We start from the raw sequence: 24,814 nt of genomic DNA on the forward strand, positions 1-24,814 counted from the left end.
AAAATAAGACTAGAGTTTTGATCGAAGCTTTCAAATAGATTTGTAAAAAGGCAGCACTTCGATGACACAATGTGGTCGATCAATATCATCAATTCTTTATCACCTAAATGTTATCCGTAAAAAACCCAGTGTTAAGTTTGATTTCAATATTTAGTCTTTATATTTTTAATAACTTACTATCATTTTATTTCTTATAGAATTAAATAAACTTTCTGACTTTAAAAATATAACAAAATTTGATTTTAATATAAAATGTGATTTTTGTCTTTTAAGAGATGAAATTTTGAATGGTTTTTATATTTACGACATACTGAATTGGACATAATAAATCAACATAAAATAAACATATCTTAAATATAAAAGGGTCGTAATTTTAACATTAATATGAACATAATTTATCTATTAAGAACCAAAACTAAAGTAATTTTTTGAATGGTGAAAACATCTGCTATATTCTTTAAAGTAAAAAAATTCATTATATTTTTTCAACGAAAAATTTATTTGACTCTTATATTTAACGAGAAATTCTTTCTTGGTCATAACCACAAGAAAAATTAAAGAAAAAAAATTAAATGATATGACTAAATTCTTTTTCATTTATTTTTCGCTATTTATATAAGTGTGCCCAAACCTTTTTTATTTGTTTTTGTATTGAAGCAAATCTTCCTCACATTTAACTACATATTTGCCTAAAAAATACATATTATCGACTTAATTCTTAACATATTTTCAAAAGGGTTAATACAAATAATATTTTGACGCAATCATAGACCTTTTTAAATATTCAAAATTTTATCAACTCATCCAAAAGCATCTTATAAATTTAGAGTAGAGACTAATCCAATGATTTATTCTTTATTTTTTCATGTGATTATTATGAAATTGAGAAATGATGAATAGAATCTTTGTTTAGATATTTTCATTTATGTCCCATTAAATGAGAATTATGCAAGTAGATGATTGATGATGGATGTAGCTTTTTTGCCGTGGACAGCCTTGCCGTGTGGTCCCTACTTTTCCTAGTAGATTCCCTTGGCACAAAGAACGCGTAAGAAATTAGGCCCGATAATGTCTTCATAGTATAAGAATTATACATCATACCCTCCAATTATAATCCTACCCCCCCTAACACATGAACTTTCTCAATCCTACATACCGCAACAAAGTTTGGAGAATCGATTTTGGAGAAAAATATCCATCACTAGATTCATGGAAAATACCTGCTTCATGGAGAATTGATTTTGGACCACAAAATTGATTTAGGGTGCGTTTGTTTCAATTTTTAAAAAAAAATCGGAAGTTATTTTTGTTTTTGTACTATCCATAAAAATTCATTTAAAAAAAAAGAGTTTTAACTTGTACATGTGTGACCTCCTTGTTTTTGAAAAAAAAAAATATTTTGAGAAAAAATTAATCCTAATAACTTTTCATTTTAGAGTCAAAATAAATATATTTTTTTTTATAAAATGATTTTTCTAAAAATCTTAAACAAACGTGATTTTTTTTTTGAAAAGAATCTAAAATAAACAGGGCCTTAATAAAAAAATCCAAACTCCTTTGCAAGATAGAAAAATCTTGTTAGATGAAAAAGACCATTACTTTTTGTACCTTATGAGTTTCTCGCGCACTCTATTTAAATTCTAAAATTCGAAATATTTCAATATGTTTTTGAAGATTTTTATGGGATGTTTATGCCATTTGAATTCTTTAATCCGAACTGTAACATGCGAGAAACTCATAAGGTGGGAAGCAGCCTATAAAAAAAAGTGCTTCTGAGGCATATAGAAACTCAACCAACAAAGGCTTAATTAGGAGCCAAGGAGATGCTACTCGCACCCCTTTTTTTCATGATACAACTAAAAGCCAACAAAGGCATAAAGTGGATTAACTAAAAACCCATGTATGAATGTCTATTTGTACAAAAATAATGCAATTGCATGCTACTCAGTGGAATACAGTAAAAGGAAATAGTGAAGTCAAACTCAGTTGAATAAGGGTAATCCATAAATGTAACAAAATTGTACATCATAAATGTTTTTTGACACAATTTTGACATCAGATACCCGTATAAATATACACTTTTGTTTTATTTATTTATTTTTACTCTCTTTTTGGATGATAATAAAAAAAGATGGTAGTAATCTATTTAGATTGGTTTTGTGATGTTAATTTGAGACTCTGAAAATCTCGGTAAACAATGTCAACTTTTAATGCCCAAACAATAGTTATGAACTTATGAGTACATATACATCTCTTTTTAAGAAACTCATTAATAATTTTAAAAACTAAACTACCTGATGCAATGCCATTCAAATGACAAACCAACTTACTATCATGAATTTGAGATTCAAAATCACATCAATAAACTTAGATGTATGTAGCAAGTATCAATGACAACAAAATAACCAAAACTGTGTCATAAACAACAACATATCTAGATCTAATCTAGCAACTAATTGTAAAGTAAAACTACAACCGAATAAAAGAACAACAAGATAAAGAGAGTAGAAAATAGAGAACAACACACCAAGAATTTATTTACACAGTTCAGCTTAATAATGACCTACATCAAGAGGAGAAAGATCTTCATTTCACTATCAATGAGTTTCTTACAAAGAGATATAAAAGAGTTACAATAAATTAGCTTCAACAAGCTCTCTAAGAGCAATCTTAATTTCTACCATTTTTTCAAATCTCTTTCCATGGCCAAGATCCTTAATGATTTCCCAACCGATAATGTTTACAAATTATTTCCTAACTCTAGAATCTAACCCCAAAAGAAACAAACCATTATCATTTGATTTTTTTTAAGGATATCTGATTTTCGTTTCCAAAGATTCACCTAAGTTGTTCAATAAGACTAAACCTCTCATGTGTTTCCCATCTTTCCCAAGCTATGAATATCTCCCAAAAAGGCACCAACCTTTTTCCAAAAACCCCCTCTTTTGGTTCTCTAAGATTCATACCTTGGCAGTTTGAATCCCACTCAAATATCCTCAACATTTAGCCTATAAGTTCCCTAAAAGTTCCTTCATTTGATTTCATGAGATTCCCCAACAAGTGGGTTAAAAAATGCTTATATAGTGTACAGACACGATTTGTCCAAATCGCGTCACGATTTCAAATCGTACATAATACAACCGAATTCAGCAGGCAAAATCGTGCCACATTTTCTCCAAATCATGCTACAATTTTTTACGATTCAACAACACCAATTTTTCCAACATCACCAATTGTGACACGATTTCTCCAAATCGTATCATAATTTTTTAGGAAGTTCAACATTCCATTTTGAGCCACATCTCAACATTTACAAAGTATACATATATATATCCATTGACACCAGGTGTCGATTTCGTTGACACCAAATCTTAAGCTTTGATTTCTTTTAATCTGAAGGTTTATATTTGTTCATTTAAATATCATGTGAACCACTTAAGAGTATAATGTAGTATATCTTTTTATGATTTTCATTTCCTAATTTGTTTCATTGGTTTTCTCCATCAGTATTTGCGATTTCCTAATTTGTTTCGGCCATTACCCTCTCCTCTTTCTTCATCCCCTTCATCTTCTTCTGTCTCTTTGTTTCCACTGTCTTTCTCTTTCTCTTATTATCAATTTCGAAATCATTTTATCATGCTCATTTTTTTTTACCATTTTTTCATAAATTTTCTTCATTGTATTTCTTATTTCCGTAGTGGATGGGTGTGAGATAAACTGAATTTACTTGCACTCCAATAAAAATAGTTCACATAAACAAAATTGAATTAATCGTATACATCATCTAGTGACATTTACATTAATTTGTCTATGTACGTATACATGAGCAATTTTTGTTTTTTTCCAGTAAAACGTCAATTGCTTCCATCAATTCAGGTTGAATTCAATTTGCAATTGAATACTTGAATTCCTTTGCAAATTGGCAATGTTAATGGCAATTGATATGCTAGTGAATTGAAAGCTATACAGACTCTCAAACAAAAAGTCATACTTGAACTCAAAGCATCCAATTCATTTAAATAAGTCACACATATGAATTCGTTACAATCTCATTATGAGAAGAGAGTATCCGGAGGAATAAATTAGAAAATGAAAATCACAATAAATATGATATATGATACTTTTAAGTTTTCATTTATTAGTCTTTGGATCAAATGAAATCAATGGTTAGGATTTGGTGTTAACGAATCCGTTGACAACTGGTGTCAACGGATCCTGACAACCGCATTCAGCAGGCAAAATCGTGCCACATTTTCTCCAAATTGTGCTACAATTTTTTACGATTCAACAACACCAATTTTTCCAACATCACCAATTGTGTCACGATTTTTCCAAATCGTACCACAATTTTTTAGGAAGTTCAACATTCAATTTTGAGCCACATCTCAACATTTATAAAGTATACATTTATATATATATATATATTTTTTATAATTTTAATATATTCGACGACCAAACAACAACTTCAGTTACATTTATGTTTCAAATACCAACATGATCATGTCTAGTGAATGGACCAATACTCCTATAATTTGGCAAACTAAAATTAGAATCTCAAAAGAGGTGTTCCCATTTAGTATTCGACAACGTCTCAAATATGATTACTTTCGGTGAAGGAAATTAAATCTGTGAAAACCAATGTAAGTTCAAGATTTAAAATGGATCTTTACTCATTTTTAATTCAAAATTATTCACAGTATAAGCACTCTTCCAACTACTAAGTTGATCATTGTTCATTTTCTAGATGACACCACAAAGAGCATATTTTACCTCCCCATCATAACACCCTTCAGAGAATCCACACATGCACCTGTTTTCCTCTAGGGTTAGAATTTAAATACCCGCCTCACCCTCGATATAAATTATATTTTCTATATAGTAGAGATTAAATTTATAATATATAATTAGATATCAATAAAATGAATAAATATATGTATATAATAAATTAAAATATCTTTTTACTAACGAGGCAGGTTCAGGGACGGAACACATATCAACTTCTCCAGCCCGCCACCGATTTGTAAACAATAATCCGCAGGAAGACTTGAGGATTTTGCTGCAGATAACGTAAGTGAGACAACGTTTCCTGCGCATTCAGATGCCGCAGGAACATCCGTAGGTAACTATTATTTAGCTGAGAATTTTCCTGCGGAATTATCATCCAATAGCTATATTTACGTTTCCTCACGTAATTCCGCAGGAATTGCTCCGGAATTTCCAGCGGCCTTTCCTGCGAATATTCCTGCGGTTTCTTTACTGATGAAATTTGTAAGATTTTGAATTTCTTGATTTTAAATATTGAATATGACCCTATAGTTTTAGATTTCAGTTCAAATCAACACATATTCAAATAAAATGTGAAACCATTACTTTCAAGTGTAATTAATTATTTTTTTCTTTCATATTCAATGTTAAAATAGTTTGAGAAATAACATAACATTAGAACACAAATATTGACTGAAAGACTTAAAAATCAAATGTGGAGTAAAACATCTTCATATTTATTGTGTATGTGCAAAGTCTAATTAGATTCCTGCAATAACTAAAAAAAGACAATCAAGCCCTTACAATAATATATGCTTCGTTTGATAAAAATAACGGATAGCTGATAAATTATAGATATGATTGACGACTGATAGCTTATGGCGAATGACTTATAACTGATAAATTATAGATATGATTAACGACTGATAGCTTTGGTTGGTATAAGCACAAGATAAATGAGTCCAACACTAAAGTACATTGCTGAAGTTAGTCCTTAGTTTGTCAATTGAAGGATCCCACATATAGTACAAGATAGAACATGTCTCCTTATTGATAAAAAAAATAGATATCTAAGAGGCAAACAAAGGTTGTAATTGTACCAAGTTTCAGTTTCGGAGTTTGCAGTAGTTCAGCAATCCTTTCAAGTGTACTTGCAATTTTGGATTCATTTCTCTGTCTGCTAGAAGTAATTGGACGATGGCTGTGGTGACAAGGTGTATATATATCTACCACATTATCTTTAACATAATTTCAATTAGAAAAGTGGCAAGGTGTCGTTTTTTGATCAATTTGAAAAGTGGCAAGGTGTATCTATTTCTACCACATTTTATTTTGAATTTTCGTTTAATGAAAGCTTCGTCAAATAAAGTGATCAAACATGAGAAAGCGTGTTCTGACAATCAATATGCTTTTATACCATTTGCTTTCGACACTTTCGGTTCCTAACACCAGAGACTGTTGACCTTCTACATAGAGTTCAAATGGTCATGCATAACAATGTTATGTCTCTTAGGTAGTGTATGCATGTGCAAGTAATCCTTAATATATATATATATATATATATATATATATATATATATATATATATATATATATATATATATATATATAAAGTAGTGTATTTAATTTTTTAAAAGTTAAATAAAATGACATTAACCATCATTTTACAATTATTTTTCCTTGTTAAAAATAATATCATTTTACAATCGTTTATGATGAAATTTAAACTATGTACCTTGAGGCTATAAGACTAGCTTTTATCGCTAAACTACCACCTCAAATGTTATATCTACCACACTATCTTTTATCGCTAAACTAAGGACTATCTATGCATAGCAATGTTATGTCTCCAAAGTCTATGAATGTGTAGACTTTGGGTCACATAAACTTGGTGATCAATAAGAGAGTTCTTTATGTATGGGTGGCACAAGATAAATGAGTTCAAAACTAAAACACATTGCTGAAGTTAGTCCTTAGTTTGTCAATTGAAGAATCCCACACATATCTCAAAAGATAGAATATGTCTCCTTATAGGTAGAAAATAGATATCTAAGAGTCAAATAGAGGATGAAATTGTACCAAGTTTCACTTTAGGAGTTTGATTAATTTAGCAATCCTTTCAAATGTACCAACAGTTTTGGATTCATCTCTCTGGCCGCCTGAAGTAAATTGGAAGGTGGCTATGTTGACAAGGTATATATATATATATCACATATTTTAAATTAGAAAAATGGCACGGTGTCGCTTTTTGATTGGATTCCATTGGTCATGTGAATTTAAATTTTAGATGAATTTGTCTTATGAGGGTATTCATCTTGTTTACTTCTTCCACAAAATAAAAAAAAAGTTTGGATTGAAAAGTCTTAGACTTTCAATTCAACCAATAAAATTGTCCGATTTACGAAATTACAAGTAACAAATAGATCAACTAATTTTATTTATTTTCCTTTCTATTATAAGCTATGATACAATGTTTATGAATCACACTTTACAAATTTAAGGTTGGTGAGCAATGTAAATTACTTTGAGTCACAACGTACATGTATTGTTTTTCTTTTTGGTTTCTTAAAGCTTCATCCGTCAAAGGTAATTCTATTGTGATGTGTTAAATATTAAATGTGATTTTTTTTTTTTTTTTTTTTTTATGTTAAAATTTCAATATTGATTTGTCACATTGTAATAGTCTATTTTCTTCTTAAATAGAAACAAGTGAAGAGACAAGTTGATCCTCAAAGTCGTAAGCATCAATCAAAATATTGATTTTTTGATTGGCAAAAACTCATCCATAAACTTATTTTATTTTTTACATAAACTTTGAAGCATCTATATGTCGTCATTGACATATCTTTACGAAATCGTGACGTCTCTATCTCAAATTTAAGGAATCGCCCCCTCCAATGTTTTATTTTAGTTAAAGTTGAAGAATCCACACGTATTCAATTATTAAAAATGTCAAAATTGTTATATCGAACTTAGTGATCTAATTTAGAATTCCAACTCTGTCATATTGTGTGTGGGTATTTAACCAATGAACAAAAATATGTTGAAAAGTGTGTGTTCAACTGCGAATTTATCATTTCTCAACTATTATAATTAGTGTTCAGACGAATACTCCGTATTCGTGTGTCCGCCATACTTCTTTTTTTCAATAGTACCAACAATACAACAAATATAATATAAAATGTTTATCTTTCTAAATGACAACAATAGTATAACATTTTTATTGAAGAAATTGTTGAAAGATATAATTGAAAGTGGAAAAAAATCATCTCAAAGTCAATATATTATGAATATAGTTTATCGCTATCTACCTACTTGTCTTGTTTTGTCATGCATGCGTGACATAGAAAATTATCTGAAACAATTCCATGGGCACAGTCAATGTGATGGGCTTATGTTTGATTAAAGAACAGTTTTGTTCATGTTTGTGACACTGCTTTGCTTTCTGCCGACAATTGTTTTTTTCAAATTTATTGCATAATAATAAGACTATCACTTTCCCCATCGTATATTATTCTTGCGTGTTCTGTGTATTTTTCAAAATTGCTTCAGTGATTTTCAGATTTTAAAATTTGAACTGAGTTTTTCCATTATTATAGGGTGAAAAAATGAGTTTTTTCACCAATTTAGATTTATAATTCGAAAACCTCAAAAAATAGGACGTGTTACTTGATGTTTTCGGATTATAGAACCCGAACAGCCCTAAATACTATTTCAAGCGAAAAACAGTTTGGATTATAACATGGATAACCAATTCTGAACTGTATCAGCACCAATTCTGAACTTGTTTGTAACATGGATAACCAATGTAAGGACCATATTAATCTTCCTAACTATCATCCTCATGTTTTAGGTCATTGTTAGATGTTCCCTGTTAAAAAAACGAGGTTCGGGCTACTTGATCTGATTGCTCTGAAACTTTCACAGAAAATTAGAAAGAAAAAAAATCAAGGATCAAGACTCCTTTATAAGGGACTTCCTACGGGACTCTGTCCCTCAAAATTTCATTGTTTATACCCATTTTCGATTTTTTTTTAAATTTTCATATTCTCAGAAAAATTCGAAAAAATTTGCATTAATTTTATGGGTTTGTCTAACATATGCAATATTGCACGTATTAAAATAACTAAAAATATCAACTATTTATTGAAAACAACAATTATTTATTAAAAAGTTATATATTTAATAAAAAAAAGCACAAGTTCCAATACCAACATACTGCTTAAAGAGTGATGATACATGTACACCCCCATGTGGCAATGCTCCCCTTACACCCATACAAAATTCTGACATGTGGCAACCTGGATCCCGTACAAATAGAAGAGAAAGTGTGGTTGTGAGATGAATTTACCAAAATGTGCGTAGTGCATGGGGTGTACAATGAGGTGTGTGAATAAAGGGTGTTCATGTAACATTTTCTCTACTTAAACTTCTTAACATGTGTAAGTTTGCACATGATAGAAAAACCCTAGTTTTATTTTATTTTTAGAACTTTTTAGTGGTATTTTTATATTTTTTATGATTTTATTTGACAGGTTTTTAGCATTTTTACTTTGTTTTTTGGTTGTTTTTAAAAACAAAATTCAAAAACTGCTAAAATGATAGAGATTCTGATTGCTGATTATACATACGCATATTTCGGATTATAAAATCCGAATTAGTGAAAAATCTTTTCGGATTTTATAATTGTTAGGTACGTACATTGTTTAAATGGATAGGTACATTGTTTAAATGGATATATATGTAAGAGATTAATGTAAGATCGGGATACTGTAAAGGATTAAAATTTGCAAAATGTTATTGGAAGATAAAGATTGTCACACATACAAAAACACTACATATACTATAATATCATTTCGTCAACAAAAAATGTACTATAATACACTATTCATGGTATAATTACATTGAACCTCTATTTCGTCAATATAAATTTCTTAATTTATACGCATTAGTGTAATAAAAAGAGCGGATAATATGTGCCCGTCTAGACACTAGCAGTATATAAAGTATGTGTGTGTATATCTTTGTGTGTTTATTATCTTCCAAAAGGACAACCCTAAAGCCTTTATTGCTCTCTCTCAAATGGATTATGAACCACCATTTTTACAGACCTACATGAGCCTTTTGCAAGGCACCAATGATCTTATTAGTGACCTAAGTGATGTAGAGAAGCGTGAGATACCTCTAATTGATCTCAAACGTTTAAAACTTGACCAACTTGAGAGAGAAGAATGCATGAAAGAAATCACTGAAGCTGCTAGAAAATGGGGTTTTTTCCAAGTTGTGAATCATGGAGTTTCACAAGAGGTGCTAAAGAACATGCAGTTTGAAGAAAAGGAAGTGTTCCGAACACCTTTTGGAATTAAATCACAAGAGAATTTTTTGAACTTGCCTTCTAGAACTTATAGGTGGGGCAACGCTTCTGCCATTAATCCAAAACAACTTATGTGGTCAGAAGCATTACACATATTTCTTCCTGATATAGAAAAAATGGACCAACACAAAAGTTTGAGGTAGATATATATCTCTTTCATAGTTTTTACAATGCATTGTTATCATCATGTGTGAATCTTTTGTATTTAAGGTAACATCTATATATTTGTTAATCTCTAATAAATTTTTTTTATTTCTTTTTAGATCAAGTATTGAATCTTTTGTAAAAGTAGTTACCCCTCTGGCAGAGAACTTGGTGCAAATTCTAGCTCAAGAGCTGAACATAAACTTCAGCTATTTCCAACAGAATTGTTCAGCAAATACTAGTTATCTTCGCTTGAATAGATATCCACCATGTCCATTTCCTTCAAAGGTGATTGGCCTTTTACCTCATGCTGATACTAGTTTCATTACTATAGTTCATCAAGATCATATTGGGGGATTGCAATTAATGAAAGATGGAAAGTGGATTAGTGTCAAACCTAATTCTGAAGCTCTCATTGTTAATGTTGGAGATTTATTCCAGGTAATTAATGATCTTTTTACCACTCTTCCAAATTTCTTAAAATGCAGTTGATATTATTTTGTTTATGGAAACAATCCATATTTTGACATTTTTAAGAATGGCAGAGTAGATAGCACCGAATTTGGATCCATTATGGATGATAATATCCAGTTTTGTAATATCCTTTTAACAAACTTTCATGTCGAGTTTATTAGAAGACAAACATGTTGTTTATGAATTAACTAAGGCAGCCACATTTATCCCTAGCTTCCACATCTTTGATGAAATTTACAGCATGTATTGCTGATTTAATTTTCAATGAATGATATAAGTTACCTTCCCTAAAAAAAATACATCTTTTGTTTGATATTTTTTCAAATTTTTAAAATTGTGGTTGGGTTGGGTTATGTCATGATATTAATATTGTGACAAAATACAACGAAGATTGATATATGAAAGAAAGAATAATAATAAAGAAGAGAGAAAAAAAAGTTAATGAATGGTAGAGAGAGAAAAAAGTTAATGAATGGCTGAGATAAGACAGGATGGACAGCACGAGAGGATCTAAATCCTAAACTTCTAAGCAAGATCCTCTAAAAAAAAAACTAAAAACTCCAAACCAGACCATTTTTTTTCCATGTGTGAGGGAAAAATAAATGAATTTAATATGTATATTATGTCGGTGTATAACATGTTTTACACATACATCTAATCAAATGTTGTCACGTCAATTAATGAATATGAAAACTTAAGAGTTGTCGTACTCTTTAATTGATGTCACAATACATCATTAGATATATGTGTAGAATAATTTTACGGATAAGTAACATACTAGTTAAAATAATAGTATAGATAATATTATGTTTTTGATAAAAAAAAAAAAAGGTCAAATTGCATTTTTGGTCCCTTAACTATTTAAGTAGTATCGCTTTGGTTCCTTAATTAAAATTAGATTTATTTTGGTCCTTTAACTTCTCTCTGTTACACATTTTGGTCATTTTCGTTAGTTTTAATTCAAAAACGTTAAGTTTTCTTCATTTTCTTTTGGAATTTTTATGGGATTCTTATTGTTGAAGGTTGATGGAGGTGATATGAAGATGAAAAAGAGGAGAGGAAGATGAAGAAAATCTAACGTTTTTAAATTAAAACTAACGGAAAGGACCAAAATGTGTAACGGAGAGAAGTTAAGGGACCAAAATAAATCAAATTTTAGTTAAGGGACCAAAGCGAGACTACCTAAATAGTTAAGGGACCAAAAATACAATTTAACCTAAAAAATATTATATTTAGCATTCGTTTTTAAAAAAATTATACTTAGTACTACTACTATACAATCTTTGCATCACTCTTATTTCTGATTCGGGATTGATGCATGAGTTTATGCAAATTTTCGAATTACCTTTTTTTAAGGAATTAGAGCATCCACAATTGAAAAATTCATTTTTAAGAATTTAAATAGGTTTTACGTCATTAATTTATAATTTTTAAATAGTAATATATATTAAACACTTAATCCCTCCAACTCAGCATTTCACACAAATTTCTTAAACGGAACTTATCAATCAACTATCAGTAACTTTATATCATTACATTTTAATTTTTTAATATTACAAATGTTCGGACCCCACTTAAGATTCGGGTCTTCTTTGAGACATTGTACCTTGTTGGTATCCAAAATTATTTCTCTCCAATAAAGGTACCTCATAGGTGTCGAGTTTTAAAATTTGAGACCCCCAATTGAGAATGGTCTTATGGGTGATAATGAGTTAGACATTATTAGAGATGTATATGATGTATATGATCTAGCCTAATCAGGTCAGACCAGTTTTTTCTTAATAGAGAAAACTAATATATTTCTATTAGTTTATTTATCTAAAAAAGTCATTACATATGTCATTAAAAAAATCTTTAAAGCATATTAGGTCAGCAAACTTAAATAAAAAAGAATAATATTTTTTATTACTGTTATTAATTTTTTTTATCTTGTCAAGTAGAGTCTAAATGCTAAACATTCACCATTGAGTTGAGTAAGTGGAAAATCTAAGTTTCGAACCTTAACATATATTGCAATGTCTCTGACAACTGAGTTATGCTGATATGTGTAACGTTCCTATTTCTATTAAAGCAATTAGACATGCGAATAATACATTTATTCAAGAAATAGAGATTACGTCTTAGTCAAACAATTAATGGTAACCCCAAAAGCCAACAACCAATCCATACCAAAATCGCATCCATATGCTTCAACGGAAGACAAACAAGATCCAACTCAAAATCAACACGAATCCTTAACACAAAACACAACCAAAAGAGCCTCTGCAACCAAAGATACTTCCCTTGCTAGACTAACACAAACCACTAACCGCTAAGAAAACAGCACAACAAGCAAGTGCCGAAGGTACTAAACTACCATTCGCACATAACAGGGAAAAACAACAAGCATTAGTCTAGACAAGACTGACCACGGCTCTGATACCAACTTGTAACGCTCCTATTTCTATTAAAGCAATTAGACATGCGAATAATACATTTATTCAAGAAATAGAGATTACGTCTTATTCAAAATAAAATAAAAACGATAGACATGTATGTAAACCTCAACAGTTACAGCGGAATATAAATCAGAGTGATCAAATATATACATGCCATGAGCAAATAAATCATATCCCAAAGATAAATCTCAAAACCCAAACATACGGGTAGTCATCAACAAAATAATAATTCAAAGGAAAAAAATATAACAACCTAATCTAGACCGACACGACAAGCCTAGATCAGAGCCGACACAACACCGATATCGGAGGAAGCTCCCGATATCCACCAAGCACAAGAACTCACCAAGCAACTAAACCTGCACAACGTCTACCCATCCATATAGATAGGCAGGCGGTCCAGAACAGATCCACTGGGGGTAAGTATTACATTATCATAATCCAAATAACAGTTAACATGGATATTTCAATTTAAACATCATGCACTTGATCAATAATAATTACACATTAATACTTACATCACACCCCGATATCTCACATCAATATTCATCAATCATATGAACAATTATCAATTTACAATTATTCATTCACAATCACCAATCACATTTATCATGAATAATCATTAATCACATTTCATGAACAATCACAAATTACTTGTATCATGAATAATCACTAATCACATTTCATGAAAAATCACCAATTACATGTATCATGAATAAATATCAATTCACAAATATTCATTCACAATCATCAATCACAAACATCATCAATAATCATTCATCTCATTTCATCACCAATCACATATTTCACATAGGACTCATGCTATGATATGCACTTATTGACACATAAATGCATGTGGTACCAAATCTCAACAAGGTCGTCACCTTTCGATGCCACTTGCACATCGAATGTAAGGGCTCACACCTGCCTTACAATAATCTCGAAGTAAAAGAGTCATCCCTTTTACAGCAACAACGACTATGATGCATGGACATGTATAAGGACTCGATAATGCGACAACAATTCACAATCTCAACTCAATATATAGGACAACACCCAATTATATTGATTATCTCCACAACATTGCATTATCAAGAAAACATGCCCATACACAATTAAATCATAGTATTCACCATCACACTTCAACATGATTATCAATAATCAACAATGTCATTCAACATCAACTATATCATATAGTTTCACCATTTCAAGCATTTCTCATATTCCAAGTAAGCGAACATACAACATCTCATGACAAATATCATATCCAACATATAATCATTCAACATCAACTATCACATATAGCTCACCAATTCAAGCATTCTCATATTCCAAGTAAGATAGCATATACATCTCATGATAAACATCATATTCAATACAATCATTCATTCATACAACTTCACTTAGTCATACAAGAATAATCTCAATAACTCACAAGACAATTTGCTAAAGAAACATTTCTGACAAAGTCCAAATCATGTGGCAAACGGCCAACATTGATAATTTTCAAAGTTAGGCAACTTATTCAAATTTGAAATCCTACAATTAAATCTTAATCAATCATGTAGCCAACGAATTAAGCCACTTACAAACTATTAGAAATTAGTTCAAAGGATAGCTCAAGTTCGTATGAGAAAAACCAAAGCAAAACGACATTTAGCTCAAAACTCGTTTTCACCGATTCTACTCCACTCAAAATATTTTCTTAAACCATCAACACATTCACATTCCCAAATACATAAATGCATACTCAATTATTCACTCTAAGTACTTCATTAAACCCAATATCAAGTTTGGAAAAGTTTCACGGCTTAAAGAAAAAGTTACGATAAGTTTTCACAAAAATCCACATGACCCATGTGTAGTAATTTGATCATAACTCAAGTTCTAAAAATCATTTGGACCTCAAACCAACGTCATTAGAAAGCTAACAAAATTATCTAAAACTTTCATGTTTACATCAAAATCTAATTCAAAGCGGAAATGGATGAAAAATAGCGAAATATGCAAGATCTGGTTCGTAGAAATCGTGTCACGATTTTGGAAATCGTGTCACGATTTTACGTCCAGAAACACTGAATTTTCGGCAAACAAAATCGTGACACGCTTGCCAAATCGTGACACGTTTTGCCAGCATCATGTTCATAAATCAGTTCTTCAAAAAGTGCGTTTTTCACCATTTCGCGCGTAAAATTCAAACCGTTAATTGGATTTTGATGCCGTTTTCGCCTACACGCTCCTGACACTTGACTCTAACATAATCTATAAAAATTTCATGTTTCAACCATCCCAAAAGTCATTTTCCAAAACCTTACATAATCACTTATTGGCGAAAACGCTTAAACATCGACATTTCACACGAAAAACCCGTTTTCTCCCAAAGGACTCAACTAACATAACCACAACATGAAAACAGAAATTCTCATAGGTTCAATTCATCCAACAATAACAAAATTTCAGTCAACAACCATATATATATATATATATATATATATATATATATATATCAAAGTTCACTTTGGTCCTTCACATGAACACTTAACTTAACTTCACCAATTTCACAAAACCACCAACAACAATTTATTTCTCATCATCAATCCACAATTAAGTATACCCAAATCATGATTCACTCACAATAGCATCAGTTAACAATAACCACATCAATGGAATATGAATCACATCTCATTTCAATAAAAACATATCAAATTTCATCAATTAAGAATAATTTCATAACTTAACATTTATACATACTTTGAAACATGTAATTTCACCCACAAACATACCATAATCATCAATTCATGCACAAGAAAATAGCATCACAGCAAGAGCACGAATTTAGCAACAATTGTTCATCAACCCATTTTCATACAACATGAGAAAATGCAAAAATTGTACATGATTATGATAATCACTAACCCCCTTACCTTAGAAGAAGATTAACCCAAACTCTTGCTTCAATTTAGCTCCTAAGCTTACCCAATTGGATTCTTCAAGTTCTTCTCTCCAAAACCCTTTTTCTCTTCTCTTCACCTCTTTCTCTCTCTACCTCTCTCTAGAAATGTTTGTGAAATGAATGAATTGGTTCTCCTAACACAACCCTAGTGTTATTTCTACTAATGGGCTTAACTTAGTTTCTAGTGGGCTTAACCCTTTTCTATTCAAACCAAAAATATTACTACACTCCAAACGATATTTTAATTAATAACGGTAAAATGTCACTAACGGTAAAATCTAATCACTACACTAGTAACTTAGTAAAATAAAGGTTCTCACTAACTATTAAAATAATTCTCACCAAAATTACCATTTTACCCTTACCCGCCAATGACCAAAATACCCTTCTAATACGGTAATCCACGTAAATGCACCCGATGACAATAAAGTACACACAATCACAATTAATCACACACAATCACATAATAAAAGTAATTAAAATAAATCTAGCTAAAAATCGGGCTGTTACAATATGGACTTATTACTATTATTATTATTATATAAATTTTCACCTTGGATTAAATTATATATATATTTGTTAATTTTTTTTAGTAATTTAACCATATTAGTCTACAATGATTTTTGTATTTTAAACTATAATTGAAATATGATTTCATATATAGTCAAATTCTCTAAAATGATATGCTAAATATCCAAAGAAAGTTTGATCTCATTGGTTTATTAGTTTGTTATTATATTTAAACATGAATCATATTACTTATTTAAAGATGTTCATATGAAATAGGTTTTTATTTAGGTTATATAAGATTTTCAAAATACTAGACTTGGATAAAAAAATTAGGCTTAAATATGTCTTTAGTCTCTGCACTTTCATCATATTTTGGCATTGGTCCCTACACTTTATTTTGTTTGGAATTGGTCCCTACACTTTATAAAAATATTGGTATTGGTCCCTCTGTTAACTTTCTGTTAAAAAAAAAAAACACAACACTATTGGTATTGGTCCCTGCACTTTGTAAAATTATTGGTATTGGTCCCTACACTTTGTAAAACTATTGGTATTGGTGCCACGTGGCGTGAGATGATGAGGCCATGTGGCACTCCGTTAGTTTTGTGTTTTTTTTTAACAGAAAGTTAACAGAGGGACCAATACCAATATTTTTACAAAGTGCAGGGACCAATACCAAACAAAAAAAAGTGCAGGGACCAATACCAAAATCTGATGAAAGTGCAGGGACCAATGACACATTTAAACCAAAAAACTAAATTAAACATATTAATTTTAAATTTTTGAGAGATTAAACTTAGGTCTTGCAACATTAGCTCGGTCCAACCCATTCACACATCTTGAATGAAATGTTGACCACATGTACTTTATTATGTTAGCCGACTCTTCTACCGCTTGACCTAATAGAATTTTCTTTTTGTTGTGTTGTTGGGTTGCATTTGTCCTCAAATGAGTCTATTTTGCGAGTTAGTATATGTGATCAAGTAGAGTAGTGAAAGAGTCGGTTAACATAATAAAGTACATGGTTCATTTTAGGCTTAATTAGTCCCCGAATCCCTTAACTTAATTGTTTGTACCAAATTGGTCCCGTAAATTTAATTTGTACCAAATGCGTCCTCAAAGTTTTGCTCTGTTAATGGTTTAGGTCCTTTCTGTTAGTTTTGGTCAAAAAACGTTAAGTTATATACCCCACAAATGGTCCTTCCTGGTTGTCTCTTAATGGGAGGTGGTTGGAGATCATTATATTCAGTCCTCACCCATAAATCTTGACCATTTGTGGGGTATATAACTTAACGTTTTTTGACCAAAACTAACAGAAAAGACGTAAACCATTAACGGAGCAAAACTTTGAGGATGCATTTGGTACAAATTAAATTTACGGGACCAATTTGATACAAACAATTAAGTTAAGGGACTCGGAAACTAATTAAGCCTTCATTTTATATATTGACCGACTCTTTTTTTTTTTTTTTTTTAGGGATATATTGACGGACTCTTATACTAGTCTCTTTTGTCTCTTTACATAATTTTATATTATAAAAAAATTAGTCAATTAGTATTCATACTCCCTCCGTCCCTAAATAAATGACCTAGTTGACTCTGACACACATACTAATGCATATGTTTTATCTTTGATATCTTCAATTCTCTATTAAAAAAAATTATAAAAATTCAATATTTTAAAAATACTCATCGAGACGAATCCAACAACATCTTACATGATATTATTTATCTTTGTGAATTAGTATAAAAGTGTGGTCAAAGTATGTCAAGTCAATAATATATATTGTCAACTGGGTCATTTATTAAGGGACGGAGGGAGTATGACACAAACCCACTAGCTATAGAGTCTATCTAATCGAAGGCTAATTGCCTCAAGGTAGACAAATTAGCAATAAGCAATTATGTTCGAAAAATCAACTTACTACTAATGATGATGCTCACTAATCATTACAACTTGGAAATTAACAACCCTTTTTTTTAATTTTCTAGATAAGTGATTAAATGGTGTTTACACTGATTTTTGGTAAACAACCGCTGGTTTAAAAATATTTACTTGTAAGATCAACCAGTAAATCTTAAGGAAATATTGTGTTTGTTATTTTCCAGAAATTTAATATTGTTCTTGAAGAACTTGATAAAAGAAAGTAAAAAGCAATCGAATTCAACCCACTTGAATCCAATCGAAATCGGTGTAAATAAAGGTAAATGAATTGCTCAAAAGAAACAAGTAAACTGTAAAGACATTTAAGAAAATGAACTTAAATTGCATTGATTGAATGTAAATTGGTACACATGTTCATACATTACAACTTGTGACTCGTTTCTCTCTTCCATGCAGATAATTTGAGTGTAAGTTTTTTGTATGATTGAATTGTGACCCTTTTTCCTAGGGAAAAACTACTATTTATATAAATAGAAATAACTACCTAGATTTGAATTTAAAACTATAACTGCGGTAAACTAACAATACTTATCCATTCGATTTGAATTTCGAATGTATTTTGAAAGTATCTGTTGTTTTGACCTTATCCAAAAAACTGCCCTTCGAGAGTTTCCATCTGTCGAACCGAGACACGCGCCTTCAAGTATCCCCAACAAATCCAACTTCGATAAGGATAAAAGAACAATTCATTCGATTACAAGGTCAACCTATTTTGACTGCATTTAATGATAGCTTTTAGAAATATTGGCTAACAAGTGGCTACCATCTTATGCTGCAGGCACTAAGCAATGGACTGTACACGAGTGTTGGACATCGAGTGGTAGCTGCTGAGAAAGTGGAGAGGTTTTCTTTGGCATATTTCTATGGCCCTTCCATTGATGCTGTGATAGAGAGCTATGCCACGCCGCCACTTTATAGAAAATTTACATTTGGAGAGTACAAAGAGCAAACAATGAAAGATCTTAAGGAAGGTGGTGATAAAGTGGGGATATCTAGGTTTCTCTTATAGAAAATATAATAGAAGAAGTAAGAAAAAAGTGAGCCAAAGTAATGATGATGAAGTTGGCATCTCCCACTCATATTTTCGACAAGTTTTTATTTTCCTCTCATCTTATGGGTTCTTTTTCTTCTTGATTTTCAATAATGAGTATGAGTTTAATTAAAATACTTGTTTGATTGGTAGGTTAAGTTAAGATTTTTTTTTTGTTGAAGGAAGGTTAAGTTAAGGTTATCGACTAATGAGTGCAAAGTGATGAATGTGTGTTTGATTTGATGGTGTGTATACCATTTGAATTGATTATATAAATATATTTTTCTTTTGCTAATAAATTATATAGATATCTTTTCTCGGGGTCAATAGAAAAATTGTTTTTCCAAATTGTATGCATTGCTCTTTTGATTTTTGTATTTTTTTTTTCTTTCTAAGAAGTCAAATAACTTATTAAAATTGATACCAGAAAATATGAAACCTAAGATCTTGAGATAAACACACTTCTGAGATTCAAACCAACATCACTTAATCAACATAAAAGGGATTTGATTTTTGTAAATTGTAAGCATTTTTAAAATTGTAGAATATTAGTCAAAATAATATCTCTATTAATTTTTTGGGTTAATAGTGTTTTTCACCCTTGTAATATAGGCCATTTTCGATTTTCGCTCTTATAAATTTTTTTGGTTAGGTTTCCGTCCTCATAAAAAAAAAATCTGGAAAACCCCCCTCTCCCATCCAACTAAGCATATTCGTTTATGTGGCGCTGAGTTTGCATTTTTTTTAGTTGGCCACATGTAAAAAAACATTTCGACATTAGATTTATTTTTAAAAAATAAATAAAAATCATAAAAATATTCAGATTTTATTCAAAAAATCAGAAAAATATTCATATTTTTTCCCAAAAAATTTAAAAATCGAAAAAAAAAACAGAAAAACTTTAAGATACTTTTTTGAAATTTAATTTAAATTTTTTTTTTTTACGAAATTAAGAAGATTTTTAATAAGTTGTTTTCTGAAAGAAAAAAAAAAAATTTTGCATTTAGATTTTTTTTCTGAAGTTTAAAAAATCAGAAAATAACTATAATTTTTTTAATTTAAAAATGTAATCAACTTTTTTTTCGAAAATTTTTTTTACAAAAAATAAATTATTTTTTAAAAATCTGGATACAAATTTAGAAAAAATTCAATTTTTTTTTCGAAAATTTTATTCCATAATTTTTATAAAATATTTTTTGAAATTAAAATTTTGAAAAAAAATATTTTTTTTACGAAATTATGAAGATCTTACGATTTTTCCTAGAATTTAAAAGTTCAGATTTTTCTTTCGAAATTAAAAAGTTGGTTTTTTTATACAAAAAATAATAATTTCGTAATAAAAAACATTTCTTCAAAAATTAATTTTCAAATTTTTTAAATTAATAGAAATTAATTTTTATTTTTTTAGGATTTTTTGAAAAATTAAATTTCAGATATTTTAATAATAAAATATGATGTGGCCAATTAAAAAAAATAAAAAATGAAAAGAAAAAGTCAAGTCAGCGCCGCATAAACGAATCTGCTGAGTTGGATGGGGAAGTGGGTTTTCCGAAGAAAAAAAAATTACGAGGACGAAAACTAAACCGAAAATTTTATAGGAGCAAAAACCGAAAATGACCTATATTACAGGGGTGAAAAACATTATTAACCCCAATTTTTTTCGTGTTTGGGATTATATGCACTCTTCAGATTGATCTCACGTCAACACTTACACTATGTAAGTTTATGGATGAGTTTTTGTCAATAAAAAAATCAATATTTTAATTGATACTTACGACTTTGAGGATCAACTTGTCTGTTCACTTGTTTTTATTTAATGGAGAAAATAGACTATTACAATGTGAAAGATCAATATTGAAATTTTCATCAAGAAAAATTCACATTTAATATTTAACTAATCACAATAGAATTACCTTTAACGGATGAAACTTTAAGAAACCAAAAAGAAAAACAGTACATGTACGTTGCGACTCAAAGTAACTTACATCGTTCACCAACCTTAAATTTGTACAGTTTGATTCATAAACATTGCATCATAGCTTAAAATAGAAAGAAAATAAATAAAATTAGTTGATCTGGAGTATTATAACAGTAAACAATTTATGTAAAAAATAATATTGTGCCAAAGAAATGTAAAATAAACAAACATTGTCAACGGATAATAATTTAAATGGTGTGAATCATGTATGCTCCGTGTACAATCGGCACATATTAATCTCTTCAGTATGGTAGGACCGTAATAAATGACAAAGTTCTGACCCGTGAGTATAGCTCACTTGGTAGAGATATGCATTGTTATATGCAGGGCCGGGGTTCGAACTCCGGACACCCCATTTATTCTCCTTGAAAAATGAAAATTCTAGCCAATAGGCTACCTGACAAAAAAAAAATTACAAAGTTCTTCTTTTAAAAATTTAGAATAAATTAATTACACTTCCCTCCCTTCAAAGATACTTGAATTACACTCCCCTCCCCTCTCATGTTAAAATATACACTCTGCTTCCTTGAAAAAAAATTATACTTCCCTATCATATAAGATGCTTGAATTACAACCTCCTCCCTTAATAATTAAATATGCACTACACTTTAATCTATTTTAACATAAATAAATATTTTTATGATATATACAAATTTTGAACCACCATTTAAGAAAAATAAATTCATCACTTTATAATTTAAATGTCAATGATAATTAAATTTGAATATTTTCTTATTAATTTTATAATTTAGAATAAAAAATTAACTTTTAAATAACCATACTTTATTGTCTTTAGTAATTTTTCATATATTTTAATTTTATTTTGGGTTGTTTCGTATTCTATAATAAGGTTTGAAATTATATGTTAATGCAACTGTGAATAAAAAAATAGGAAAAAATATGTATTCAAATTTTGATTATATTAAAATAGACCCGCATTACCATTTTTTTTAATTATGTTAGATTATCAATTACAATTCAACCTCCATCCTCTTGTATTTTTCTCGCCTTCATATTAGGGGTGGACTAGAGTAGATATCGATTGGATTATGAACTAGTATAAACTTACTATGTGATTCTCTCTTGTCTTACTCTCTTTACTTACTTTGCTCAAGTTCCCTATGGTTTAGCTTCACCCTTTGTTTTGAAAATCTCAAATGAAGATAAATCATTTGAGAAAAAACTTAGGGTTAATAGTGTTTTATCCCCCTGTAATATATGTCATTTTTGGTTTTGCCCCCTGTAAAATATATTTTTTGGATTTTGTCCTTGTAATTTGAAGATTTTTGGTTTTGGCCCTTCATGAATTTTGACTGTACAAAATCAAAGATATGGCAGGGAGGTAAGCCGGAATTTGCTCAAATTAACAGGGGGTAAACTGAAATTTGCTCAAATTACAAGGGGGTAAACCTAAATTTGCTCAAATTAAATGGAGTGAAATTTTCCATGAAAGTCCAAAACCAAAAAAATCTTCAAATTACAAGGATGAAATTCAAAAAAAATATTTTACAGGGAGAAAAATCGGAAATAACCTATATTACATGAGATAAAGCACTGTTAACCCAAAAACTTATCTTCGTATAAAACTGATTTTGAAAAAAGATTGTGGTTCAACCAAACCTATGTCCAACAAAAAATATTTAAAAATGGTAAAAACAATTCAAACCCCTCTTTGTTATGTTTTCCAACACATTCAAAATCACCACATCTAAATTTCCCACCTTGAATCCCATAAAGCATCCTATCGAAACATACTTTTTCATGATGACAAAAAAATGATGCCAATAGATCCCCTTATTTTACACCCTTCCAAATATCCACTTGATATGTAAGGTACCCATTCACAAGAACTGGTAAATTGAAGATAACACACACTTTCATCCAATCTCCCTGGTTTTTTTTTTACCAAACTCAAACCTTTTCATCGTGTAGTATAGAAAATTCCTGCTAACCGAATTGTACACCTTTTTGAAATCAATCTTAAAAATCAAGCACTCCTTTTTTTTTTTTATCTCTTTTCCAAATTCACCACTTTATTTACATCCAAGACCCCAACAAGGTATCTCCCTTTAATAAAAGTCGATTAATTTGATTATATTAGATACTCCATCACCAGAACTAGTAAACTCGCTAGGACGCTTGACCACAAACTTATAAAGACTTCTAAGAAGTAATTTCCAAGAAATTGCAGGTTTAGGACATTGGGGATAAAGTAGGAGAAGAATCATTTAGGGCAACAAGTATTTTGATGGAATTAGTTGAACAAGAATTTCAATTTTGGCTTCAAAACCACTCAAAAAGACTAAAATATAGCGCAAAATTAAAATTATCCCGACCCAAGATCTTGATGATATTACACTCATTAGGAAGTGGGTAAACCATTTATTTCCTCGACAATACTCACAAACAAAATTCAATACAAAACTACCTGACATTAGGGAAAACATTTTTTTACGAAAATTGATGAACTTTTTTTTTTTGCTTAAAAATGCAAAGTATGGATATTATTTTGTTTTGAGAGTGGCATGAATGTGGTGAACTTTTGTTGTTAAATTTTAAGTAATTATATTACTTACTCTAGTGGTGGGTCGACAAAGCGTCGGATATTCATGCAGATGATTTGGCTTTTGTGTGTGTGGATAGTTTGGAATGAAAGAAATAATAGAATATTCAAGAATTCCCAAGTTAATATGTTCGATCTTGTAGAAAAGGTTAAGTATCATTCATTGTGGTGGCTGAAAGCCAACAACGCCAATTTTGTTTACGGCACGTTTAGATGGTGGTCGGACCCGTTACTTTGTTTGGGTATCGACTGACTTGTTTTTGTAATTATTCTGTGAATGTTTGTTCTTTGGGGTGGCTTCTGTAGTACACCTTGTGCTTCAGAGAGTACACCGCCGTTGTTAATATATTCCATTTTGAATTCTTCAAAAAAAAATAATTATATTAAAAGAATAATGAAAAATCGTTTTTTTTTTTTTTAAAATGTTATCCATGAATATATGTGTATAACCGTGGGTACCTTAAAATTTGTGGATTACCCATTTAGTAAATACCTGCACGGATATGGGTCAAACACGAATATCATATTTATCCAACGAGGTAGACACATATCATACTATATATGTGTTTATATATAGATATCTATTTGCATCCCTATACATAACTAAACATTTGATATATGGAGGTCTGAATTCAAATCTA

At 30.1% G+C, this 24,814-nt stretch overlaps 1 protein-coding gene across 1 annotated transcript; it reads left to right on the forward strand.

Moving 5' to 3' along the window:
• Positions 1 to 9,879: 9,879 nt before the first annotated feature.
• On the forward strand, positions 9,880 to 19,797 carry LOC11416613 (gibberellin 2-beta-dioxygenase 8). The gene is made up of 3 exons (XM_003596588.3): positions 9,880 to 10,277; positions 10,402 to 10,723; positions 19,381 to 19,797. Exons 1-3 carry the CDS (start codon positions 9,880 to 9,882, stop codon positions 19,609 to 19,611), a joined length of 951 nt encoding a protein of 316 aa, XP_003596636.2. The 3' UTR covers positions 19,612 to 19,797.
• Positions 19,798 to 24,814: the final 5,017 nt, after the last annotated feature.

Source organism: Medicago truncatula, chromosome 2, assembly GCF_003473485.1.
Source record: "Medicago truncatula cultivar Jemalong A17 chromosome 2, MtrunA17r5.0-ANR, whole genome shotgun sequence".
NCBI classification, from domain to species: domain Eukaryota; kingdom Viridiplantae; phylum Streptophyta; class Magnoliopsida; order Fabales; family Fabaceae; genus Medicago; species Medicago truncatula.